General features: G+C 43.6%; 1 protein-coding gene across 1 annotated transcript; it reads left to right on the top strand.

Moving 5' to 3' along the window:
• Positions 1 to 456: 456 nt before the first annotated feature.
• Positions 457 to 25,806, top strand: ISY1 (ISY1 splicing factor homolog). The gene is made up of 11 exons (XM_019430972.2): positions 457 to 667; positions 2,750 to 2,772; positions 3,376 to 3,427; positions 5,141 to 5,206; positions 6,211 to 6,253; positions 10,863 to 10,975; positions 16,640 to 16,757; positions 20,358 to 20,480; positions 21,275 to 21,396; positions 24,637 to 24,723; positions 25,109 to 25,806. The coding sequence occupies exons 1-11, from the start codon at positions 665 to 667 to the stop codon at positions 25,214 to 25,216; spliced, it is 858 nt and encodes a 285-aa protein (XP_019286517.1). The 5' UTR covers positions 457 to 664; the 3' UTR covers positions 25,217 to 25,806.
• Positions 25,807 to 26,150: the final 344 nt, after the last annotated feature.

Below are 26,150 nucleotides of genomic sequence, written 5' to 3'. Positions count from 1 at the left end.
TGACCAAAAGGGCGTTTCAGCGCCTACTACCTGGGGCCTGCGGCTTCCACTTCTTGAGCTGCCTAACCTCTTACGAAGGCTGGGTTCAGCGAGCCCAGTCGGCTGTGAGGACTCAGGTCGTTCAGAGGCATGAGGACGAGCGACTTCCGAAAGGGCATGTTTCCTCTCACCAAAAGAAATAAAAAGGGGGCCGGTGGAATGCGATCCAGAACGGCAACCATAACCCCAAGCAGCTTACAGTCAACCGCACCCGGTGTCCTCCGCTTCCGCAGTAGCAATAGTTAACGCAAGAAAATTTGCACTTGTTATCGCGAGAGCGAAACCAGACGTCGGGAGCGGAGTCTAAGACACGTCAGTCTCACTACGCAGGCGCAATTTGCCAACGCCCCCAGTCTTCGTACGCGCGTGTCAGTGCGACGCCCGAACGCCTAGGGAAGGCAGTCCTACAAGAGCGCTTTTGCGTTTCCTCTTCCTCCTCTAGTAGAGAACCATTTTCGCTTCCGGCCCCCAACTTCCGGTCCATCCCGTTTGTCCTTCCGACAGAAAAATCGGTGGTGCGGCCAGCTAGAGTGTTTCAGTTCCCGCCGGGGTCGGCCTCGCCCGAGTCAGTGAAGCTCCCGGGGCTGGGGCCGCGCGGCCCGAGGGCGGCGCCCTCACTGCCACCATGGTGAGTTGGGTGGGTGCGTGGTGGAGGGGGCGAGCGGGCGCGCAGTGAGGGCTCCCAGCCCTATTCGGTCGCTCGTGGTGGAGGGGTGCAGCCGGGCATCACTGCAGGCTTCAGGCTCCTTGTCTACCTGTAACTTGGGTTCTCTTCCTCCTCTCTTCAGCTGTCAGAATTTGGGGTGGGAAATGGGAACCTCGGAGAGCGGAGTTACCGTCTCCAGCACTGTTGTAATCTCGATGAAGCGCCTTATCTTATCGCCCGGGAAAACTAAGAGAGGCGCAAGGACCGGCAGCGAGTCACGGTGCCTGGCGTGGGCCCACTTGTTTGTCCCCAGGTCCCATACGGGGGATGAGCAGCGGGGGTGACAGTATGTTTCTGGGTTATTTGATTTATGTCTCTTCTCTTCTCCATCTCCCCCGCAAGATGTAAACTTCACGGGGGTCGGTCTTTTCAACATTGCTTTCTTAGTGTCTAATAGTGGCTTTCTTAGGGGTGTGACACGTTGTAGGTGTTCAGTAACGATTGAATGGATGGCGTAGTGTTACTACCACAGAGGGTATGATCTCTGTGGTCTGGAGTGGTTTGTTGGCTTTTCCATTGGTTCAGGAAGCACACCCGACATGTCAGTGTGAGAATGCACCTAGCGCTGGTACAAAGAAGATGCTCATACATGTTAGTTACCATATTTTCATTAAGCGAAGCCCGCATAAGAAGCACAACACGCAGTAATGAGGTTATAGAAGATGTATTGCAAGCTCTTGTAGATTAATGAGCCCAAGATCCCAAGAAGGGAAGAAACCTTCTTGGGCTGGAATCAGACCTTTCTGTGGGAGACTATATCCCAAATTACTGCTTCATACTGCCCTGCTCAGCCTTGAGGCTCGTCATTTCTGAACTCTAACAAACATAGGGAATCCTTCTGCCTATTCCCTAGCAGGGGAGAAGAATCCCTGGGCCTAGATATTTTTGGGTACAGGAGTTGTTGGGTATTTTATATCCCTGTCACCATCACACATTCATATATGAGTGGGCTTACGTTACCCTGGGTACCTGCCCGTATCACATTGATTCATTGTTTGGTGTGGAAGTTCCAACGAGCACCTACCGCGGTGTTTTAAGCATGCAGTAAACATTGAGAAACACTAAATTAAATATCTAGAATCTCTAGGATTTAGTAAAATAGGTAGGACACTGCCTCAGCCTTCAAGGTGATGGCTTCCCCTGGGAGAGCTGCTTTGTTTTATCCTTAGTTGGTAATGTGTTCACGTATCCGCCAAGCTTTTGCCAAGTTTGTTGCTGTGTCCATTGTAGCAGAAGGCCAGGAAGGAGACTTACGTTGAACTTAACTTTTGCTGAGGCTCTAGAAGCTGCATACCTGATGTTTTTATGTGTTTATCTCTTAAGTCTTCATGACATCTCTAGGAGATAAGAGGTATGATCCCTGTTGTAAAGGTGGGGAATCTGAGAGACTACTTCTCCGGGATGGTGAGTGGAAGAGTTGAGAGTAAAGTTCAAGTCCCTGACTTAGCAAGTACTCTTTCTACTTAAACTACAACCCAGAAAACATGTTCTGTGCTTGACAGTGTTTCAGGGACAGTGGACTTGACACTTGTGTGACAGTAGTTACATAAAACTCCTTTTGGAAAAGCCAGTCTTTTCTTCCTCAAGTTCTGCTGGCTGGAAACAGACAGTTGGGATGCTGAGTGGAAAGGACCATGGTAGTTACAAACCCACACAAAAGGTAGCAGCCCAGTTGGGAAGAAGGGGCCACAGATGAACTTTCTGGGATGGCGATGACACCGGTGATACATTTTGAAGGATGGATAAGAGTCAGATCCAAAGGGTGGGGAGGGACAGTGGAGGAGTGAAGATTTTAGGCGGAGGGAGCAGCGTGGGTAAAGTCACAGGATTTGGACGTCTTTTGATTATTTTTTCTTTTGGTTTTCTTTTCTTTCTTTTTTTTCTTTTGGGATACTAGTTCAAACATTATGCTTGTGACTGTCCTTTTGATACTTTTCTCTAAAAGTATGTGAAAAAAGAGTATTTTAAACATGGGCATTTTTCTCCCCTTCTGTCTCCTTTTAGGCCCGAAATGCAGAAAAGGCCATGTAAGTATCAATTCAGTTTTGTCTGTAAATTTAAGGGACTTAATTATCACCATGGAGCTCTTTTTGTGTTTGGTTCTTTCGTATTTTTCTTTCTCTACGTGTGTTAAAATAGTATGCCTGTGTTCGATGTTTGTTTTCCCTACTAGTGTTTTCTGACAACTCCCCAGAACTTATACTGGATAAACACTAGTTTAGTTGGGGATGGTACAGGGGCTATGAGAGTGACAACTAGGCACCCCATGATGCTAGTCTTTTAGCATCCGGATGTGTTGCTCACCAAGTGGTCTGATCAGGAGAGTTTCCCACGGTCTTTACACACAGTGTAAGTAAAATAGATATTTGGGTGTTCAGGAACACCCATGGCTTTTTAAGTTCCACTGTCGGGACACGGAAACCCAAAACTTCTCTTTGGTGTCTTAATCTCTTGTGCATGCTCATGTATGCTCTCTTTTTATGAAGAATAATTATTATAATCTATTTATGAATAATGTTCATGAATGGCTGATGTTAAATATGGTCATGAGCAGATCTACGTCATCTAGGAACTTGAGTGATAAGAAGTCTGTGAGCGGTATCTAATGGATTCTTCTCTGTTTCTGATAGGACGGCCTTAGCAAGATTTCGCCAAGCTCAACTGGAAGAGGGAAAAGTGAAGGTTGGTGTAAATCTTCATGAATTGTAAATCGTTAAGAATAAATGTGGTAAAACTCTCTCCTGAGCAGACGAGACTTCCAATTTCTTGTCTATAGCCACTGGCACTCTTAGGAGTCTATACATTTGAATTCTAGGTGTCTCTCTGTAGCTGGGGCAGTGTGATTGATGATCTAGCTGCTTCCATTTCCTCTGTATTATGATAATTGGCTTTCCATATTATCCCAGCTCTGTCTAATAGTGAATAATAGAAAATGGAATGTGCTATGGAGAGGAGCTCTAAGCTGATACCAGTAAATGATCTCGACTCATGGAGACTCAACCAGGTCAGGGATAATAGGCAGCATTCTTTCAATATTTTTGTTTTATTTTATAGAAATTAAACACACAGGGGCGCCTGGGTGGCTCAGTCGGTTAAGTGTCCGACTTCGGCTCAGGTCATGATCTCACAGTCTGTGAGTTTGAGCCCCGTGTTGGGCTCTGTGCTGACAGCCCAGAGCCTGGAGCCTGCTTCCGATTCTGTGTCTCCCCCTCTCTCTGCCCCTCCCCCACTCACACTCTGTCTATCTCCCTCTCTCAAAAATAAATAAACGTTAAAAAAAATTAAAAAAAAAAGAAATTAAACACACATGCTCACACACACATGCATGTGTACACATACACGTTTATGTATGTTCTGAATATTGTAGATATTTCTTTTTTTTTTAAGTTTCTTTATTTTGAGAGAGAGAGAGAGAGCAAGTAGGGGAGGGACAGAGAGAGAAGGAGAGAGAGAGAGAAGAGAGAGAGTGAGAGAGAGAGAGAGAGAGAGAGAGAGAGAGAATCCCAAGCAGCCTCCACACCATTAGTGCAGAGCCTGATAGAGGGCTCGAAATCATGAACCATGAGATCATGACTGACTGAACCACCCAGGTGTCCGATAGACATCATTTCTTTTTTCTTTTTTTTTTTTTTTTTTAATTTTAACATTTATTTATTTTTGAGACAGAGAGAGAGAGAGCATAAACAGGGGAGGGTCCGAGGAAGAGGGAGACACAGAATCTGAAACAGGCTCCAGGCTCTGAGCTGCAAGCACAGAGCTGACGCGGGGCTTGAACCCACAGACCGTGAGATCATGACCTGAGCTGAAGTCGGATGCTTAACTGACTGAGCCACCCAGGCGCCCCGATAGACATTATTTCTTAAGATAATACGAATATTCCATGAAGTGAATATAACCTAGCTTACTTAGTCATCTCTCTATTATTGAACTTTTAAGTTGTTTCCAGTGGTTCACTGTACCAGATACAGTGCAATGTATGTATGTTTTTGCATGTATAGTTGTTTCCTTTTTTAAAAAAAGTTATTTATTTATTTTAAGAGAGAGACAGTGCATGCACAAGTGGGGCAGGGGGAGAGGGAGAATCCCAAGCAGGCTCCACCCTCTTAGCACAGGGCCCATTGCAGGGCTCTGTCCCATGAACCGTGAGATCATGACCTGACCTGAAATCAAGAGTCAGATGCTCAATTGACTGAGCCACCCGGGCAGCCCTCGTATAGTTGTTTCCAAGTGGAAACTGTAGTGTGAGATATAAGGCTTGATGGAGATCATTTGGAACTGAAACTTCAAGTGTGTTTAGACCACTAGACATTTAGTCTTCAGGGCTGAATCAGTTGTGAATGCTGCACAGAGCTTGTAACTAGTACAGTGGCAACATGTGTATTTTCTTCTTCATAGGAAAGAAGACCCTTCCTTGCCTCAGAATGTACTGAGCTACCCAAAGCTGAAAAGTGGAGACGACAAGTATGTTCTGGGTGAATCTGGTCTTAGTAGAAGTAACAAGTCTCTGATTGTTTCTTTTTTTTATTGAAGTACAGTTGACACAGAATGTTACATTAGTTTCAGGTATACAACATGGTGATCCCACAAGTGTAGCTACTATCTATTACCATAAATGCTATTATAATACCATTGACTATATTTCCTATGCTGAACTCCACTGCACCTCCCCACCCCCCGCCACTGTGAGTTATCAATCCATAACTGGAAGCCTGTATCTCCCACTCCCCTTCACCCATTATTATGCCCATCCCCCACCTCCTTCCCCTTTGGCAGTCATCAGTTTGTTCTCTGTCTTTATGGGTCTGTTTCTGCTTTTTTGTTTGTTAATTGATTTGATTTGCTTTTTAGAGTCCACATGTAAGTGAAATCTGTCTGGCTCATTTCACTTAGCATAATACCCTCTAGGTCCATCCATGTTGTTGAAAATGGCAAGATCTCATTCTTTCTTATGGCTGAGTAGTGTTCCGTTGTATATGTGTAACACATCTTTCTTATCCATTCAACTGTCCAAGGACACTTGGGTTGCTTACATATCTTGGGTATTGTAAATAATACTGCAGTTAACATGTATCTTTCAAATTAGTGTTTTCATTTTCTTTGGGTAAATACCCAGGAGTGGAATTATTGGATCATATAGTATTTCTATTTTTCATTTTTTTTGGAACCTCCATGTTTTCCATGGTGGCTGTACCAATTTACATTTCTACCTACAGTGCACGAGGGTTCTCTTTTTTCTACATTCTCACCAACACTTACTTCTTGTCTTTTTAATTCTAGCCATTCTGACAGGTGTAAGGTGATACCTCATTGTGGTTTTGATTTGTATTCTGATTGTTTCTTATTCTCTCAGTGATTCTTTACCAGAATTCTAAGTATTTTTAATTACTAATTTTGAATTATATGTTTTCTGTGCTTTCAGACATAATCAAAAGTCATGAGAATATTACCTTTTCTTTTTTTCACAGATCATTGGAGAGATCTCTAAAAAAGTGGCTCAAATTCAGAATGGTAAGCTAATTTGTCTTTTACAGTGGTTTTTTTTTTTTAAGTTTTACTTATTTTGAGAGAGAGTGCATGCATGCACGAGGGGGGTAGGGGCAGAGAGAGGGAGAGAGAGAATCCCAAGCAGGCTCCATGCTGACAGCATGGAGCTCGACCCCACAGAACCATGAGATCATGACCTGGGCCAAAGCCAAGAGTTGGACACTCAACCACTTGAGCCACCCAGGTACCCCTGCAGTGTTGATTCTCAAATCCACCATTAGACTTGGGGATTTCAACACTTCTCTTTCAATAATCAGTAGAACAAGTAGATAGAAGATCATTAAGGACATAGAAGAACTGAATAATAGTATGAGTCAATTGGACACTTCTAGAACATTCCACCTAGCAAAAAAAACATTTTTTAAAAGTTTTATTATTTTTTATTTTATTTTATTTTTTTGAGAGAGAGAGCCAGATGGGAGGAGCAGAGAGAGAGGGAGAGAGAATCCTAAGCAGGCTCCGCACTATCAGTCTGGAGACCAAAGCGGGGCTCAAACTTACCAACCACCGGTGAGATCGTGACCTGAGCCGAAATCAAGAGTCGGACGCTTAACCGACTAAGCCACCCAGGCATCCCAGAATGCTTTCTTTTTTTAAGAGCATCTAGAATAGTCACGAAAATAGAACATGTTCTGGGTTATAAGACAAATGTTAGCAAATTTAAAATAATTGAAATCTTACAAAGTATGTTCTCTGATTATAACAGAATTAATGTAGAAATCCGTAACGGAAAGACACCTAGAAAATTCCTAAATATTTGGAAATTAAGCAGCATGTATCTAAGCAACTCATGTGTCTAAGAGCAAACTGCAAGGATATTCGAAAATATTTTGAAGTAAATGAAAATGAAAACATAATATCAGAATTTAAGGGACAAAAACAATTTTGGAGGGGGATGTTCTTTTTTTGTATTAAAATAATAGAAAATAAGAAAGGTCTCAAATCAATGATCTAAACTTCTACGCTAAGAAACTAGAAAAGAAGAGTAAACCAAACCCTAAGTAAGCAGAAGGAAGAAAATAATAAAGGTAAGAGCAGATATCGATGAAACTGAAAATGGAAGATGAAGAGAGAAAAGTCAAAAGCTGGTTCTTTTTTTTTTTTTTAAAGCCTCACCGAGGCTTTACTCTTTTATTTTTTATTTAAAAAATTTTTTTAATGTTTATTTATTCTTAAGAGAGAGAGAGCACGTGAGCAGGGGAGGTACAGAGAGAGAGGGAGACACAGAATCCGAAGCAGGCTCCAGGCTCTGAGCCGTTAGCACAGAGCCAGTGTGGGGCTCGAACTCAGTAACTGTGAGATCATGACCTAAGCCAGAGTCGTTCAACCCAACGCCCCTAAAACCTGGTTCTTTAAAAATATCAGTAAGTGATGCCTGGGTGACTCAGTCGGTTAAGTGTCTGATTCTTGGTTTTGGCTCAGGTCATGAGGTCACAGTTCATGAATTTGAGCCCCACATTGAACTATCAGTGCAGCAGAGCCTGCTTGGGACTCTCTCTCTCTCTGTCTCTCTCTCTGTCTCTCTCTCTCTCTGTCTCTCCCCTCCTCCCACCCGTCCCCTGCTCACTCTTTATGTCTCTCAAAATAAATAAACTTCAAAAAAAAAGAAAATTAAATAAATAAAAAGGTCAATAAAATTAGACTGACCAAGAAAAAAAGAAGATACAAATTAGGAACATCTAGGGGTGTCTGGCTTGCTCAGTCAGTAGAGCACGTGACTCTTGAGCTCAGGGTCATGAGTTCGAGCCCCACGTTGGGTATAGAGATTACATAAATAAACAAGCCAACAAACAAGCAAACTTAAAAAAATTACAAGCACAAGGAATGACACTGGGAATATTACTACAGACTCTCCAGACATTAGAAGGTTAATAAGGGAATGTTACAGACAATGTTATGCCTGTAATTCATCAACTCAGATGAAACCGACCAGTCCTTGAAAGACAGAAACTTAAAGAGAATTAGTTCTTACCCAGGGGCAGTTTTGCCCCTCCAGGGGACATTTGTCAGTATCTGGAGAAACTTTGATTTTTATAACTTGGGGTGCTACTGGCATCTAGTGGTTAAAGCCAGGGAAGCCACTAAGCATCTTACAGTGTATCCTGCAAAGAATTATTTGACTCAAAATGTCAGTAGTGCCACTGTTTAGAAACATTGTTCAAGATGAAATTGAAACCTGAGCATTCCTATGTCTATTAAAGAAATCAAGAATTTTTTTTTTTTTTTAAGTAAACTCCATGCCCAGCATGGGGCTCAAACCCATGACCCCAAGATCAAGAGTTGCATGCTCTACTGACCGAGGCAGTCAGATGCCCCTGTATCTGTTAAAGAAATTGAATTCATAGTTAAAGCCTTCCAGCAAAGAAAACTCCAGACCCAGATGGCTTCACAGGTAAGTTCTACCTAACATTTAAGGAAGAAAAAATACCAATTCAACACAGTTTCTTCCAGAAAATTGAAGAGGAAGGAACACTTCCTCCTTCATTTTAGAAGTTTGACTATTAGCATTACCATGATACTATAATCAGAAAAAGACATTACACGTAAAATTTCCAACTAATATTCCTCATGAGTGTAGAAATCTTCAATAGAATATTAGCAAACCAAATCCAGTAATTTATAAAAAGGATAACACATCACAACCAAGTGAGATTTATCCTTGGTGTACATGTCTGATTCAGTATTCAGAAATGAATATAATTCACTGTATCATCATTCTAAAGTAGAGAAGCCTCTCTAGATGATCTTTAGTAGAGATCATCTCAGTAGATGATGGAAAAAATTTTTGGCAAAATTTAACATCCACTCATGGTAAAAACTCTCTGCTAACTGGGAATAAGAGGGAATTTTTTTCACCCAGATAAAACACTTCTCCCAAAAAACCTATAGCCAGCATCGTACTTAATGGCAAAGGTTGAATGCTTTCCTCCTAAGAGCAAGGACGAGGCAGAAATTCTTACCGCTTATATTCAAGGTCGTACTGGAATTCCTAGTCTGTGCAGTAAAGCAAGGAAAGGAAATAAAAGGCACACAGATTGGAAAGGAAGAAATACAATTCTCTTCTCAAACTATGTCATTTTCCGTGTAGACGATCCCAAGAAATCTTATGGGAAGCTTTCTAAAGTGAGTAAGTGAGGTTAGCAAGGTTACAGAGTAGAAAGGACAGTACACACAAATCAATTCTGTTGTTATAAACCAGCACTGAAAAATTGGTAATAGAACATTTGCAAAAAGGGCTATTTACAAAAGCACCAAAACAGAAGAAATACTTAGGCATACATCTAACAAAATGTATGTGTGGTCTGTTTGCTTAAAACTAAAACATTGATGAAGGAAATCAGAGAAGACCTAAGTAAGTGGAGAGGTACACGGCATTCGTGGATGGCAAGACCCAAACCTAGTAGTGATGTCAATTCTTGGTCTTTTCAAATACTACCACAATCAAAATCCCGATGGGATTTTTTTTTTTTATATATAGGTTGCCAGATTTTTTCTACATTTTAAATGGAAAGTCAAAGGAACTAGGATAGCCAAAATAATTTTGAAAAAGAACAAGATTGTAGCATTCATACCACCTAACTTTAAGATTTTATATAAAGCTACTGTATTCCAGATAATGGGGTGGGTAGTGGTGAAAGATAGACCAATGGAAGAGAGTAAGAAATAGAGCCACACATGTGGTCAGTTGACTTTTGACAGTGGTATAAAAGCCATTCAGTGGAGAAGGGGGAGGGAGGTTACTCCCTTGCAACAGCCACGTGATACTTTGTTTCAACATATCAAGGTTCATTAGCCATTTCCCTTCCTTTGTGGTGGGATGCTCCAGCTGCTCTTGGCTGGGAGACAACACCTCTGCAAACTCTCTTGTGCATATTCCTTTAAATGAGTCCCTTAGGGGGCGCCTGGGTGGCTCAGTCGGTTAGGCGGCCGACTTCGGCTCAGGTCATGATCTCACGGTCAGTGAGTTTGAGCCCCACGTCAGACTCTGTGCTGACAGCTCAGAGCCTGGAGCCTGTTTCGGATTCTGTGTCTCCCTCTCTCCGACCCTCCCCCGTTCATGCTCTGTCTCTCTCTGTCTCAAAAATAAATAAACATTAAAAAAAATTTTTTTAAATGAGTCCCTTAGGCTTCATTCTCAGAGTATAGTCTTTGCCAAAAGACGTTCCCATATAACAAAACATTGCTTTCCTGAAAGGGTGAAACCAACACAGAATTCTCCCAGTCCCGGTGCTTATGTCAGCCTCGCTGCATATTTGCTGACGTTGGATGCCAGGTGCCCCCACCACCAAAGTATTTTAATAGTTGCATAAATGGAACAGTAGGATTGCTTCAGTTTATATTTCTTCAGTTGCTAATGATGATGAAGGTTTTCCTCAAGAATTTTTTTCCCCTGTGCTGGTGGGGACTCGGTTCATAATCCTTGCCATTTCCTTTGTTTGGGTGTGATGGTTTTTCTTATAAATTTAAATGAGTGTTTTTGTCCCGCATACCTTTGTAGGTATTGACATTTATTATTAGGGTATAACATTGAGTGCTATTTTGAAGAAACAATGTTAATGTTTTTGTTTTCCAGCTGGTTTAGGTGAATTCCGAATTCGGGACCTGAATGATGAAATTAACAAACTGCTAAGAGAGAAAGGACACTGGGAAGTCCGGATAAAGGAGTTGGGTGGTCCTGATTATGGAGTAAGTAAGCCACTGTGCCAGTGGATCTTGCGGGTAAGCGTTTTGGCAGGCTGGGTAACTTTGCATCCGCTGCAGCTCCCAGCCCATGCTGGTCATGGAGTAGGTACTTGAGGAATGAAAGAAGCTTTGAAGAATGCCTGTTAAATGTGGACAGGAAACATGGGAAAGGTAGGGAGGATAATTCTTTTTTTTTTTTTTTTTTAATTTTTTAATTTTTATTTTTTTTTAATGTTTATTTTTGGGACAGAAAGAGACATAGCATGAGCAGGGAAGGGGCAGAGAGAGAGGGAGACACAGAACGTGAAGCAGGCTCCAGGCTCTGAGCTGTCAGCACAGAGTCCGACGCGGGGCTCGAACTCACAAACTGTGAGATCATGACCTGAGCCAAAGTTGGATGCTTAACCGACTGAGCCACCCAGGTGCCCCTTAATGTTTATTTTTGAGAGAGAGAGAGACAGAGAGCGAGCAGGGGAGGGGCAGAGAGAGAGGGAGACAGAATCTGAAGCAGGCTCCAGGCTCCACACAGCCAGCACAGAGCCTGACGTGGGGCTTGAACTCACAAACTGTGAGATCATGACCTGGGCCGAAGTCGGACGCTTAACCGACTGAGCCACCCAGGCGCTCCATGGTAGGATAATTCTTAAACACCCCATAGCACAGCCATCAGAGCAGATAGGGCCCCTCAGTTTACTGTCCAGATGTTCTTGAGTAAGCCACTTAATCTCTCTGGGCCTCTTGTTTGTTCGTTTATTTATTTATTTTTAAATGTTTATTAATTTTTGAGAGAGAGTGCGAGTAGGGGAGGGGCAGAGAGAAAGGGAGACAGAGTTTCTGAAGCAGGCTCTGCTCTGACAGCAGAGAGCACAATGTGGGGCTCAAACTCACAAACTGTGAGATTGTGACCTGAGCCGAAGTCTTAGGCTCAACCAATGGAGCCAGCCAGGCGCCTCTGGCCTCTTGTTTAAAATGACCATGGTCCTGGAGCACCTGGCTGGCTCAGTCAGAGGAACATGCCGCTCTTGATCTTGGGGTTGTGAGTTTGAGCCCCACGTTGGGTGTAGAGATTATTTAAAAGAATAAAAATATTTAAAAAATGTGTATTATTTATTTTGAGAGAGAGAGAGTGGGGGAGGGGCAGAGAGAGAAGGATGGAGAGAATCCTAAGCAGGCTCTGCGCTGTCAGTGCAGAGCCTGACATGGGGCTTGATCTCACATTCTGTGAGATCATGACCTGAGCCGAAATCAAGAGTCAGATGATTAACCAACTGAGCCACCCACGTTCCCCAATCTCACTCTTTTTATGGCTGAGTGTTCCATTATACACGCATACACACCCCACATCTTTTTTTTTTTTTTTAATTTTTCTTACTAACATTATTTTTTGAGAGTCAGAGAGAGACAGAGCACAAGCAGGGGAGGTGCAGAGAGAGGGAGACACAGAATTGGCTCCAGGCTCCAGGCTCCAGGCCCTGAGCTGTCAGCACAGAGCCCGACATGGGGCTCAAACCTACAAACTGTGAGATCATGACCCGAGCTGAGGTTGGTTGCTTAACCGACTGAGCCACCCAGGCGCCCCACACACTACGTCTTCTTTATCCATTCATCAATCCATGAACAGTTGAGTTGCTTCCATATCTTGGTTATTGTGAATAATGCTACAGTATTAGGAGTGCATTTTATCTTTTAGAATCAGTGTTTTTCATTTTTCTTTAGGCAAATACCCAGTAGTGGAATTATTGGATCATATGGGTAATTCTGTTTTTAATTTTGAGGAACCTCCATACTGTTTTCCACAGTGGCTGTACCAGTTTGCATTCCCACCAACAGTGCGTGAGGTTCCTTTTATTCCACATCCTTGCCATGCCAACACTTGTTGTTTCTTGTGTTTTTGATACTAAGCCATTCTGACAGGATATCTCGTAGTTTTGATTTGCATTTTCCTAATGATGAGTGATGTAGAGCATCTTTTCAATGTGTCTGTTGGCCATCTTTGCCTTTGGAAAAATGTTCATGTCATCTGCCCATTTTTTAATTGGATTATTTGTTTCTTGGTGTTGAGTTGTAGAAGTTCTTTTATATTTTGGATATTAATCTCTTATTGGATATATCCTTTGTAAATATATTCTCCTAATTAATAGGTTGTCTTTTTGTTTTATTGATTATTTCCTTTGTTCTGTAGAAGCTATTTATTTTGATGTAGTCACAATAGTTTATTTTTGCTTTTGTTTCCCTTGCCTTAGGAGACATATCTAGAAAAGTGTTGGTATGGCCGATGTCAGAGAATTTAGTGCCTGTGCTCTCTTCTAGTGTATTTATGGTTTCAAGTGTCACGTTTAGGTCTTTAATCCATTTGGAGTTTCTTTTTGGGTATGGTGTTAGAAAGTAGTCCAGTTTCATTCTTTTGCATGTAGCTCTCCAGTTTTCCCAGCACTGTTTTTGAGGAGACTGTCTTCCCATTGCATATTCTTGGCTTCCTTTGTTGTGCATTAATTGGCCATATAATTCTAGGTTTATTTCTGGGCTCTGTCTTGTGTTCCGTTGACCTGTGTGTCTGTGTTTGTGTCACTGCCATACTATTTGGATTATTACAGTTTTGTAGTATATCTTGAAATCTGGAATTCAGCTTTGTTTTTCTTTCTCAAGATTGCTTTGGCTGTTTGGGGTCTTTGTTGTTCTATACAAGTTTTAGCATTATGTGTTCTAGTTTTTTGGAAAGTGCTGCTGGTATTTTGATAGGGATTGCATTAAATCTGCAGATTGCATTAGGTAATATGGACATCTTAACAATATTAATTCTCCCAGTACATGAGCATGGAAGAGCTTTCCATTTCATTTGTCATCTTCAATTTTTTTCGTGAGTGTTTTACAGTTTTCAGAGTACAGGTCTTTCACCTCCTTGGTCAAGTTTATTTTACAAATTTTTGGTGCAATTCACATTAATCTTTCAATATTTTTCTTGAATTTTTTTTAATGCTTAACAGTTTTATTTCCATTTTCTATGTGTAAAAGTAATACATTTAAAATTTTAGTTTCACAAGATGAGACGAGTTCTGCAGATTAATGGTGGTGAGGGTTATATAATATTATGAATGTATTTAGTATCACTGAATTGTCCACCAAAAATGGTTAAGATGGGTGGTGCCTGGGTGGCTCAGTTGGTTGAGTACCTGGCTCTGGATTTTGACTCGGGTCATGATCTCATGGTTTGTGGGTTTGAGCCCTGTGTTGGGCTCTTCGCTGGTACTGCAGAACTGCTTGGAATTCTGTCTCCCTCTCTCTGCTCCTCCCCCCACTTGTGCATGCACGCTGCACACTCTCTCTCTCTCCCTCTCTCAAAATAAGCAAATAAACTTTTAAAAAAAGGTTAAGATGCTGGGGCGCCTGGGTGGCTCAGTCAGTTAAGCATCCGACTTAGGCTCAGATCATGATCTTGCAGTTTGTGAGTTCAAGCCCTGCGTCGGGCTCTGTGCTGACAGGTCAGAGCCTGGAGCCTGCTTTAGATTCTGTGTCTCCCTCTGTCTCTGCCCCACCCCCACTCATGCTGTCTGTCTGTCTGTCTGTCTCTCTCTCTCATAAATAAATAAACTTAAAAAAAAAAGGTTAAGATGGTAAATTTTGTTATGTGTATTTTGCCACATTAAAAAAGAAAAGTAGTACATTTATCAAGTTCAGAAAAGTATAAAGAAGCAGGATAGCATTCAGTCAGGATGGCATTACCTGGATGAAACTACTTGAATAGTTCCTTCTGTTGTTTTCCTGTGAGTGCCACGATTGAGATCACACTCACTGTGTATACAACTTTGGTTGTAGGATTTGTTTCTTTCCAAAATAGTAACATTGCCTGTGTAGATACTACAGAGTTTTATGCAAAAAAAAAGAAAAAAAAAAAAGGAAGAAAATATAAAATAAAAAATCATAAAAATTGTAAAATATTAAAAAATTTGTTATATTCTATGAATGATACAGAATGTTATATAGTTTTCTACTACACAGAAATAACTACTACTGACATTTTCTATTTAACCTTTCTAGCATTTTTTCTATGTATATATATGTTTATTTTTACGGAAATTGTTTTTTATTGTAACTATATGCTTTGTTCACTTAACAGTGTTTCAGGAGCATACTTGCATGTCAATAGTCATTTATATCATCATTTTATTTTTATTTTTATTTGTTTATTTTTAAGTAGGCTCTATGCCCAATGTGGAGCTTGAACTCATGACCCTGAGATGAAGAGCCACATGCCCCTCATCATTTTAATTTTTTTTTTTTTAACGTTTTATTTATTTTTGAGACAGGGAGAGACAGAGCATGAACAGGGGAGGGTCAGAGAGAGGGAGACATAGAATCTGAAACAGGCTCCAGGCTCTGAGCTGTCAGCACAGAGCCCGACGCGGGGCTCAAACTCACGGACCGCGAGATCATGACCTGAGCCGAAGTCGGCCACTTAACCGACTGAGCCACCCAGGCGCCCCGCCCCTCATCATTTTAAAAAGCATTTTTGAGGGGTGCCTGGGTGGCTCATTCGGTTTAGTGTCCAACTCCTGTACTTGGCTCAGGTCATGATCTCGCGATTTGTGTTTCAAGCCCCGCGTTGGGATTCTCTGTCTCACCTTCTCTGCCCCTTTCCTACTCGCTCTCTCTCTCTCTCAAAAACAAATAAACATTAAAAAAAAAAAAAAAGCAAATTTTTGAGAAAGTTGCAAAATTAGTACAGAGAATTCTTATATACCCTTCATACACATTTACCAGATTTTGGCTTTTTTCCTGTGTTTACTTTGTCATTTTCTGTGTGTACCTTAATACATTATGCTTCTTTATCCCTTAATACTTAGTATCTCTTGTGTATATTTTCTCTCTTTCTTATTTTTGTTATTTTCTTATTAGAGAGAGAGAATGCAAATGGGGGAGAGGGGCAGAGGGTGAGAGAGAGAGAGAGAGAGAGAGAGAGAGAATCTCAAGCAGGATCCATGCTCCATGCAGAGCCCATCATGGGGCTTTATCCCATGACCCTGCAGTCATGACTTGAGCTGAAATCAAGAGTTGAACGCTCGACTGACTGAGCCACCGAGGCACCCCTGTGTGTATTTTCCAAGAGGAAGAATGTTCTCTTACATAACTGTGGTAGAATTATCAAGTGTAAGACACTTTGGTACAGTCATTTTATGTAAAGTACTTGACTGTTTCATAGATTTTCCCAACAATATCCTTTTATAGTCCTATAGACCTGGCTCAGGGTCACCATACTACATGTAGTTGTTGACATCATCATTTTTAATGGGTAGAATTCCGTTTTCAGGATGTATCTCATTTGTCTTCTACTGCTCGTCATTTAGGTTGTTTGCAGTTGTGTTGTGAGCTTTTGTCACTTACCTCATGTTATAAGTGTTTTCCCAAGGCAGTATAGGAGTTTCATAAGAATCATTATCTTTAAGTTATAGAATATATTCCATCCATGACAGTGCTATAATTTACATAAATCATCCTCTTACTGTTAGGTATTTAGGTTGATTTTAATTTACAAAAAAAAGTGCCCAAATGTTTTTCCGTGTACATCAGTATTTTCCCACAATTAGTGTTATTATCTTAAAATATATTTGCAAACATGGAAATAGTGGGTTAAAGGATCAGATTCATTTTCTCTTTTTCCTTCCCAATAAGAAAGTTGGCCCTAAAATGCTGGATCATGAAGGGAAAGAAGTCCCCGGAAATCGAGGTTACAAGTACTTTGGAGCAGCCAAAGATTTGCCTGGTGTTAGAGAGCTATTTGAAAAAGAACGTAAGTGACTGCTAATGTTTGTGAAGGTCTTAGCCTCTAATTGTTGGTAGTCATCCTAACAGATCTGTATGCTAGGTGCTCCTCCTGCATGGTTTCTCAGCTGCACAGTAGTAGTGTCAGAATTACTGTTCCCCCATTTTAAATGAGAAACTTTAAATACCAGGAGTTGAAGTCACCGACCCAAGGCATGCAGTCGGGGTTGGGAGCGAATCCAGAATTGACTGGCGCCAAATTCTCACATGCCAGTCTCTCAGTCTGAATGACAAGTTTCCGATTTGAAGTTTCCTCGAACTATCAGGGCAGGCTCTGATGTTCATTGAAATGGGCTCATGTTTCAGTTACTTGTTAGCTGAAAAAACCCTAGCCAAAGAACAAAAGCTTGGACCGAACCCCAGTAGGTATAAATGGAGTAATGGGGAACTGGTCTATGCGAATTCAGGGCTGGTCCCCTCACCTGTCCTGCCTTTTCCCTCCGTGGCCGTGGGGAGCTTCAGCCAAACCTTGGCCTTCCAAAATGCAATTGGAAACCACTAGCCTGGGGTGTTTGTGGATTTTAATTTTGCCTTTTAAGAAAGTAGTCTAAATATTATAGAAAAAAATGTGAATAGCAGAGAAGAATGACAGCAATATTCTCACCACTGTTGGTGTTCTTCTCTATTTCCTTCCAGTCAGTTTTTCTTTTAAAAATATAATTCTAGGGGCGCCTGGTGGCCCAGTCGGTTTGAATGTCCGACTTCGGCTCAGGTCATGATCTCACGGTTGGTGGGTTCGAGCCCTGTGTCAGGCTCTGTGCTGACAGCCTAGAACCAGCCTCAGATTCTGTGTCTCCCTCTCGCTCTGTTCCTCCCCCAACTCATGCTCTGTTTCTCTCTGTCTCAAAAATAAATAAACATTAAAAAAAATTTAGAAAAGAAAATATATAACTCTAGGGGCGCCTGGGTGGCTCAGTCGGTTAAGCATCCGACTTCTGCTCTGGTCATGATCTTATGGTTTGTGAGTTCGAGCCCCAAGTTGGGCTCTATGCTGACAGCCCAGAGCCTGGAGCCTGCTTCAGATTCTGTGTCTCCCTAATCTCTCTGCCCCTCCCCCACTTGTGCCCTGTCTCTTTCTCTCAAAAATAAATAAATGTTAAAAATATATTTATAATTCTATCTGTATTCAGCCCTGTTTTTTTTTTTTTTTTTTTTAAGTTTGTTTATTTATTTTGAGAGATAGAGAACTGGCAGGGGAAGGGCAGAGAGAGGAGGGTGCAGAGGATCCAAAGCAGGCTCTGTGCTAACAGTAGAGAGCCCAATGCGGGGCTGGAACCCACAGACCGTGAGATTATGACTTGAGCCGAAATCAGACACTTAACCGACTGAGCCACCTCAGTGCCCCAAGCCCTGCTTAATTTTAAATTAATTATGCCCAAACTGGTTTTGCATGCGTTATTAACACCACTTAAAATTAATTCAAGGGTTACCTGGCTGGCTCAGTCGGTGGAGCATGTGACTCTTGATCTTGAGGTTGTGAGTTTGAACTCCACGTTGGGTGTAGAGGTTACTTAAATATAAAATTGTAAAAAAAAAAAAAAAAAATCTTAAAAAAACTTTAAAAAATAATTCAAAGTGTAAGTATCATGCTGTTCATTGTGAAAATAATATAGTTTTATTACAGAGAAGTGGTAAAATACAGAAAATCAGAAAAACAACTGCCCATATTTTCCCATCTGTAGATGACAATTGTTGACCTATTGGGACATATTTCCATCTAGTTTTTAAAGGGAAATGACAACCCAACAGATTGGTCAAAGAATCAAAGCTGATAATTTAAGAAGAAAAAATTCATATGTTGGGGGGGCACCTATATTGAGGTCATTATTTTTAGAAAAATAATTTTTCTAAATTTATTATTTATTCCAGTTGTAGATTTTTTTTTTTAAATGAGAAGGTATATAAGTCAGTCTTCATGAGTATATTCAAAAGTACTCTCCCCTGGGTACCACCCCCCTTCCCCGTGCCCCTGGATAACTGGTAATCATTATTATCTGTTTGTTACGTTCCCTTCCAGGTCTTTTTTAATGCACTTACGTGCTTATTTCATAAGCTGAATTTCATCAGTGTGAGTGACACTTGGCTTAACCCCAATTCAGTTTAGGCAGGAGAGTGAATTTATTGGCTCACATAACTGAGAAGCCCACGGTGGTTTGCTTTCAGGAATGGCTGATTCCAGGCCACATTTCCTCCATGTTGCAGTTTTGACTTCCACTGCGTGAACTTTTTTCTCTGTTTAGTTCTCTGCTTGTGGCAGCAAGTGGTTTATCACCAACTTACATTTTGTCCTCTTCAGCAAGAGATTTTTTTTTCTCCCAAGCAGTTTAAGCAAAACCCCCAGAATTGAATCTGGTTGGCTTTGACCAGATCATAGTTCTACCCTTAAACCACTCCCTTTGACTGGGAGGAACGCAGCGTTCTGAGCCAGAGGGGTTTTAGCCCTGAACCTGGTCCTGGGTGCAGCCAGCATGGTCACGGGTCAGGGACCAAGAGTAGTGGAGCAGTGAATGGTGAGATCGTGACCTGAGCCAAAATCAGAGGTCAGGACTGAGCCACCCAGGCATCATGCTAAATGAAATTTTTATACATGTGAGCTTTTTCTGCTGAAATGATCAGCTTTTACTCTTTCACCTATCTGTTGGGTTGCCATTTCCCTTTTGATTTTTTTTTTTTTTAAGATTTTTTATTTTTAAGTAATCTCTACACCTAGTATGGGGTTCAAACTCACAACCCTGAGATCAAAAGTTGCATACTCTACTGACTGAGCCAGCCAGATGCCCTCCCTTTTGATTTTAAGAATTACTTAGATATCCTGAATAGTAACCCTTAGTCTGAAAAAAAATTTTTTTTTAAATTTTTTTTAATGTTTGTTTATTTCTGAGACAGAGAGAGACAGAGCATGAACAGGGGAGGGGCAGAGAGAGGGAGACACAGAATCCGAAACAGGCTCCAGGCACTGAGCTGTCAGCACAGAGCCTGACGCAGGGCTCGAACTCACAAACCGTGAGATCATGACCTGAGCTGAAGTTGGTCGCTCAACCAACTGAGCCACCCAGGTGCCCCTGAAAATATTTTCTTTAGGACTTTCTCATTTATCTTTTTTGGTTTTTTATAGTTTCTTTTGTCTTATCTATATACTTACATTTTCCTATCCTGTTTTTTTCATTTAACATGACATTTCCTATATTATCAAAGCATCTTGTGTAAGAGCAGTACAGGGGTCATCAGATACCCCATTTTACACACATCCTACAGCTTACATAGAGCCTTAGGTTATTCCAGGCTTTCACGACCCTGTGAATAATGTATATCTCTGTCCATTAGGCTTTGCTAGCTTTTGTTTTTGTGTTTTTAATTAGTATAAATTTTTTCTAAATAGACTAATTGGGTTAAAGTTTTAAAAAGGGTTGTACCACTTAATGTAAATCTCTGGCTAGTACAGAGAGGTGCCTACATCATGGTATTTTCTTGAGCATGCACACTCCACGGCCACATAACGTTGTCCAGGATGAAGGCTTGGGTGTGACTGTGGTGGGATATTTAGCTGAGCTGGTGCTGTTTCTTTCAGCTCTTCCCCCTCCAAGAAAGACACGCGCTGAGCTCATGAAAGCAATCGATTTTGAATACTACGGTTACCTTGATGAAGATGATGGTGTCATCGTGCCTTTGGAACAGGAATATGAAAAGAAATGTAGGTCTCCGAGCATTTCGTTTCATTATAGATGGCATCTGGTTTCTGTTCTGTCCTTTGAAAATGTCCTTTACACCAGAAGTGGGTTGGTTTTATTGCTGATGGTCTTCTGAGGAAATGGTCTGCTCGGTATCTATGATGCAGTCAGGGCTGTATTGGGCCAGAAGCAGCAGGTTGGGGAAGCCCAAGAGTGACATCTGACCTGCCCCCTATCCACCCAGAATGCATCGTCTAGATTCCTTCCCACGTTGGTTTTCTTGAAATCGGGAAGTGGTGCCCATTTAAGTAGCTTTCAGATATGCTTTAAGCACAGCTAATAGGTTATCAGTGTAGAGCAAGGTGGGTGTCTCTTTCTGAGTGCTTCTTCCATGCCAAGCCTTGTGCTGAACATTTTATGGACATTGTCCTGAAGCCTCATGACAGCCCTATGAGGAAGAAGTTAGTGCTGAGACCCCTGGTGTGTCAGCTAGGGCTTTGGGGGCAGGTGGTCAGGAGTCTGAGCCCTCTTCCGGCATGCTGTACCACTGTGTATCCTCTTTCATGTAGGCATGTCAGGAAGTCACTTAGGTCGTTGAACTGGGGATGATCTGGGGTTGTCCCCTGGCAGGCTGCCTTGTTGTAACTGGGAGGTAGAGCTGTGGTGTGACCAGACTACCTCTCACACTCCACTCCTGCCTGCCAGGGCAGAATGGAGGGTTCCCCTCTTCCGAGGGGACATGTGGGCCTCACCCTGCATTGCACATAAAGCTGATTAGAGGCCTGACTAAGCAGCACCTGCTCTCCTGTTTCTCCAGTCAGGGCCGGATTGGTGGAAAAGTGGAAAGCTGAGAGAGAGGCCCGGCTGGCAAGAGGAGAAAAGGAGGAGGAGGAGGAAGAGGAGGAAGAGATCAACATCTATGCTGTCACCGAGGAAGAGGTACTGTGGGCAGTGGGGGGCCCCGGTGCTCACTGCCTCTGCTCTGAGCCACGAAGGCTGGGCCTTGGGAGAATGGGTGGGATGGTAGGAAGCCTCAGCCCATTGGCGGGGGGTCGGGGCCAAAGCCCAGCCCTGAGAATTCAGTGTCCTCAGCTGGAAGATGGATGTGAGGACTCAGCATCCCAGGGAGGGTTCTAGAAGGGAATGGCTGTTAGAGCACTTGGTAAACTGTACTTTATACCCAGCATTACTTACCTGCTTTGTAGAGATAGGCCCTTCTGAATACACTGCTGTCAGACTTATAAACACATTTGATGCCATGAGTTCTAGCCCGTGTCCCCATCGTTTCTTTTTATTTATTTATTCGCTTCTTTATTATTACCACGTTTTCAGGTTTAATTATGTATCTATTGTATTAGTTGCTTATACATTACAAGGTACCACAGATTGGGCGGCTTAAACACCAGAAATGGATGTTTCTAGCCTCAGAGTTCTAGAGGCTAGAAGTCTAATATCAAGGTGTCAGCAGGGTAGGCCTCAGCATTTATTTTTATTTTTTGATGTTTTTATTAAAAGTTTTTTTTGAAATGTTTGTTTATTTTTGAGAGAGAGCATGCGGGCCGGGGAGGGGCAGAGAGAGAGAGGGACAAAGGATCTGAAGCAGGCTCTTTGCTGACAGCAGAGAACCCGATGCAGGGTCGAACTCATGAACCGTGAAATCACGACCTGAGCTGAAGTTGGACACTGACTGAGCCACCCAGGGGCCCCTCATCATTTCCTTTTAAGTGGCAGTGCCAAAAGGTCTTGTTTAGTCTTAACAACCCCATTTTAGAGATAGAAACCAGCCCAGAGCAGAGAGGGCCTTATTCAGAGGGTGGTGGTTGAGGTTGGAGCTATGATCCTGCCTCTCAGGCAGAGCCTGCTAGCTCTGGACTCTTCTGAAGAGCCTGCCATGCAGCCCTTGCTCCCTGGACACATCGAGAAGGGATGAAATGGATTTGCTGGACTGAGAAGGGGAGGGGAATTACCCGTGCGTGGGCGATAGGTCAGGTCCCGGGTGAGGAACTTGCCGTGACATCGGTGGCAAGGAAGCAGGCTCTGAGAAGTTTAGTGACTTGGTCATTATCACACAGGGTACGGCGGACCTGAGGTTAGGCTCATATGCAGGTCTGGCTGCTCAGCAGTGGGGACAGTGAAACATTTGAAGCCCTAGGAAGGTCTTCTTCAGCTGCAAATAATTCATTTGCTCTTTCAGCGGGTGTTTGTTTAATTAGTGGCTACTGTGAACCAGGCCTGTGCCAGGGGCACAGCAAGAGACAAGCTCTGCTTGTAGCTTAGAGTCAGTGGGGAGACAGTCCGGTGAGCAGAGACAGTGGGAACCAGTGGCTGTGACAGCGGTCTGCGATAGTGATGTGGTGCAGGGAGAGCCCATGAAGGCTCTCCCTGGGAGCTGACCCTTCAGCCGAGGTCTGGAAGATCAGGACAAGTTAATAACCAAGGGAGAGGCAGTGAGGGAAGAGTGTTCCAGCAACGGGGGAAACATATGTACTGAAAGACATCATGGGAGTGTGAGGGACAGAGGATGGGCCGGTGTGGCTGGAGCACAGTAAGGGGCTGCTGGGGTGGAGGCAAGGCAGAACAGGCTGGCGCCCCTGCTCCATGGTGAGAAGGGTTTGCCTTCATCCGAAGAGCGATGGAAAGCCACCAAAGGTGGGTTTTTTTTGTAGTTTTGAAATAATTTACAGGAAGTTGTAAAGGTGGTACAGAAGGTCCTGTATATCCTTCACCCAGTTTGCCCCAACGGTTACATCTTCCAGAGTTACAGGACGGTGTCAACACTAGGAAACAGAGATGGCGTAATGAGTGTATAGCATTGTGTGTCTTTTATCACACGTGTGGATTTGTACAACCACCATTTTGGTCAAGATACAGAGCCGTTCCCTTCGCGTGTTGCACCCTGACAGGCCTCCTTCCTTCCCCCATCCCGTGGCCAACTCCAGTCGGTTCCCTGTCTCTATAATTCTGTCCTTTTGAGGATGTTTCACAAATGGAAGCATACCGTATGCCACCTTTGAGGATGGTCTTTATACTCAACACAGTGCCCTTGAGCTCCATCCGAGGTGTTGAATCCAAGAGTTCATTCCTCTGTATTGCTAGGTAGTAGTCAGCGGGTGTGGGCAGAGGCTGGTGCAGGGCGTCTGGCACCGACACTGGCAAACAGCGGACCCCACCACCTCACGGGAGCCCTCTCTCCTCAGATTTCCAAGGCCACATTATTTCTTGAAGTTATTGGCAATCTCTTTTGACTCGTGGGCAGACCTGAATTGATCTTTTTTCTATATTTGGTACATTTTCCATATTGGGTACATTTGGTAATTAAATTTTTTAAATTTTAATTAAAGAACTAGATAACATTCACAAGGTTCAAAAACCAAAGAATGTGTAAAGACCAACAAAGATTCCCTAGTTCTCTGGGTGCAAAGATGCACTCGGTTCTCACGGCTGTCACTAGATTCTCTTCTAATTCTCTTTCCTCATTCAAAAGGTAGCATCATTTGCACAGTGTTTTGTGGCTTTTTTAAATAGTTAGTGGGTGTCTCCATGTCTTTCTGTGTGAGCACTGAATGTCCCCATTCCTTTTGTTTTTTTCCTTTTATTTTTTATTTTTTTATTTTTATTTGTTTATTTTAATGTTTTATGTATTTTTGAGACAGAGAGAGAGAGAGCATGAGCAGGGGAGGGGCAGAGAGAGAGCGAGACACAGACTCCGAAGCAGGCTCCAGGCTCTGAGCTGTCAGCACAGAGCCCGACACGGGGCTCAAACTCACAAGCTGAGATCATGACCTGAGCCGAAGTCGGACGCTCCACCAACAGAGCCACCCAGGCACACCTGGCATTTATTTTTTAAGTTTATTTTGTGAGAGAGACTTTATTTATTTAGTTAGTTAGTTACTTATTTATTATCTCGCATACACAAGAGAGACCAGGGGAGGAGCAGAGAGAGAGAATCCCAAGCAGGTTCCATTGCTGTCAGCAAGGAGCTCGAGTGAGGCTAGATCCTACAAACAGAGAGATCATTACCTGAGCCAAAATCAGGTTGGATGCTTAACTGACCAAGCCACCTAGGCACCCCTGTTTTTTTCCTCTTAAATAGCTGCCGAATTGTGCGTTTTGTAGCGGTTCCAACATGTGTGTAACAGGCTCTGGCTCACTGCCTTTTGGTGGTTCTCTGTTTTGTAGTCTGACGAGGAAGGCAGCCAGGAGAAAGGAGGTGAAGACGGGCAGCAGAAGTTCATCGCCCATGTCCCAGTGCCATCACAGCAAGAGGTAGGACAGAGGCTGAGAGCTGCTCCCCTTGCAGGTGGGGCTTCCCCAGTGCCAGGGGACTCGGGGAAAAGGAGCCTGCACAGAGTGCGTTTGTGGGTTTTCTTCGCCCTTCCTATCCGTTAGGGCAGCTCTGACTCTGACCACTTGGCACTGGTCGCTATGCTTCCGGTAGGTAAGGTGCAGCATGCAGCGGGGGGCTGGGTCCCGTCCACTTCAGGGGATACTGACAAACAGGGTTGTTCCTCCGCTTCCAGTGGGAGCTGGCTCTGGGGTTTGGCTCCTCGATGGCCTCTGTCTGGGGATCTCCCTCCTGGCTGAGCTCCAGCAGGGCACGGAGGGCTTGTGGAGGAGTCCAACATGAGCTCTTCACTCTCGCTGTCCACAGATCGAGGAGGCCCTTGTGCGAAGGAAGAAGATGGAACTCCTCCAGAAGTACGCCAGTGAGACCCTGCAGGCCCAGAGTGAAGAGGCCAAAAGACTTCTGGGGTATTAGGGCTGAGCCGGGACCTGTGCAGGGTCTGGAAATCTGTCAGGGGACCATCATCCCCCGCTGGCCCTTGCCACAGGGCTCTGCTGTCCTGGGACTGCAGACGGGCAGGCTGGCGCTGTGAGTCCTGGGGCTCCTTCTCCCACCTTCTCTTACCCTGGCCCCTGTCCCTCCCTGGCAGGCTGTGCGCTTCAGCTGTCACTTTTGTACACATGTTTTGCTTTTGTAGGAACCCACTTATTTTTATCTTGAGTGTGTAAAACAGGCTGCTAGCTGGGTGCTTGCGTTTTATTTAGCTTTCTCCTGTCACTCCCGGGGGGGGGGGGGGAGGTCAATTTATGACTACCGTTAAAAAGATATACTGCTACCTCCTCTTGAAAAATGAGACTGTGTCAACTCGGCCCACAGTCCCATGTGTCAGCCACCAGCTAGAGCTGTTCCTTTTGGGTCGGCTACTGCTCGCAGTTCTCCGTGGCCTTCCCAGCCTGCCTCATTCCCTCCTGCCCAGGTGGCAGGACTTTCAGTTTGGTACTTCCGTTTTATGACAGGTTCTGAAGAGAGCTATTTTTATTAAAGATTTTTATATGGAAGGGCAACCCCCACGTCTGCGGCTGGCTCCCTGGGAACCGTACTGAGGCGATGGCTGCAGCAGGACGCGAGGTTCAGAATCGCTGCAGGGGACAGAGTCCCGAAGCACACAGCCCACGTGGGGGAGGGCTGGGATGGTCCGGGCTCCGTCCAGGGCCGAGGTGGGCGGGCAGAGCCGTCCTCGCCACACCCCCGGGCTGGCCCGCATGAAGGCACACCACGGATGTCCAGGAGGCGCGAGTGGGAGCCCAGCCTGCCATCCGGGCTGGGTCTTTTCTTTCCGGGGCGGGGAACCGACGGCAGCGACGGGGGACAGCCGTCTCTGAGACTGTGTGTGTGGGAGGGGGTTCCC

This window comes from Panthera pardus, unplaced genomic scaffold (assembly GCF_024362965.1).
Source record: "Panthera pardus isolate Hobbes unplaced genomic scaffold, ASM2436296v1 HiC_scaffold_8, whole genome shotgun sequence".
In the NCBI taxonomy this organism is placed as follows: Eukaryota; Metazoa; Chordata; class Mammalia; order Carnivora; family Felidae; genus Panthera; species Panthera pardus.
The sequence above is the reverse complement of the archived record's forward strand: the minus strand, read 5'-3'. Positions and strand labels throughout refer to the sequence as shown.

Coding starts and splice junctions, on each gene's coding strand:
- ISY1 (XM_019430972.2), top strand. Junction 3,428..5,140: donor TGGAAGAGGGAAAAGTGAAG/GTTGGTGTAAAT, acceptor TCTTCTTCATAG/GAAAGAAGACCCTTCCTTGC. Junction 6,254..10,862: donor AGTGGCTCAAATTCAGAATG/GTAAGCTAATTT, acceptor TTTGTTTTCCAG/CTGGTTTAGGTGAATTCCGA.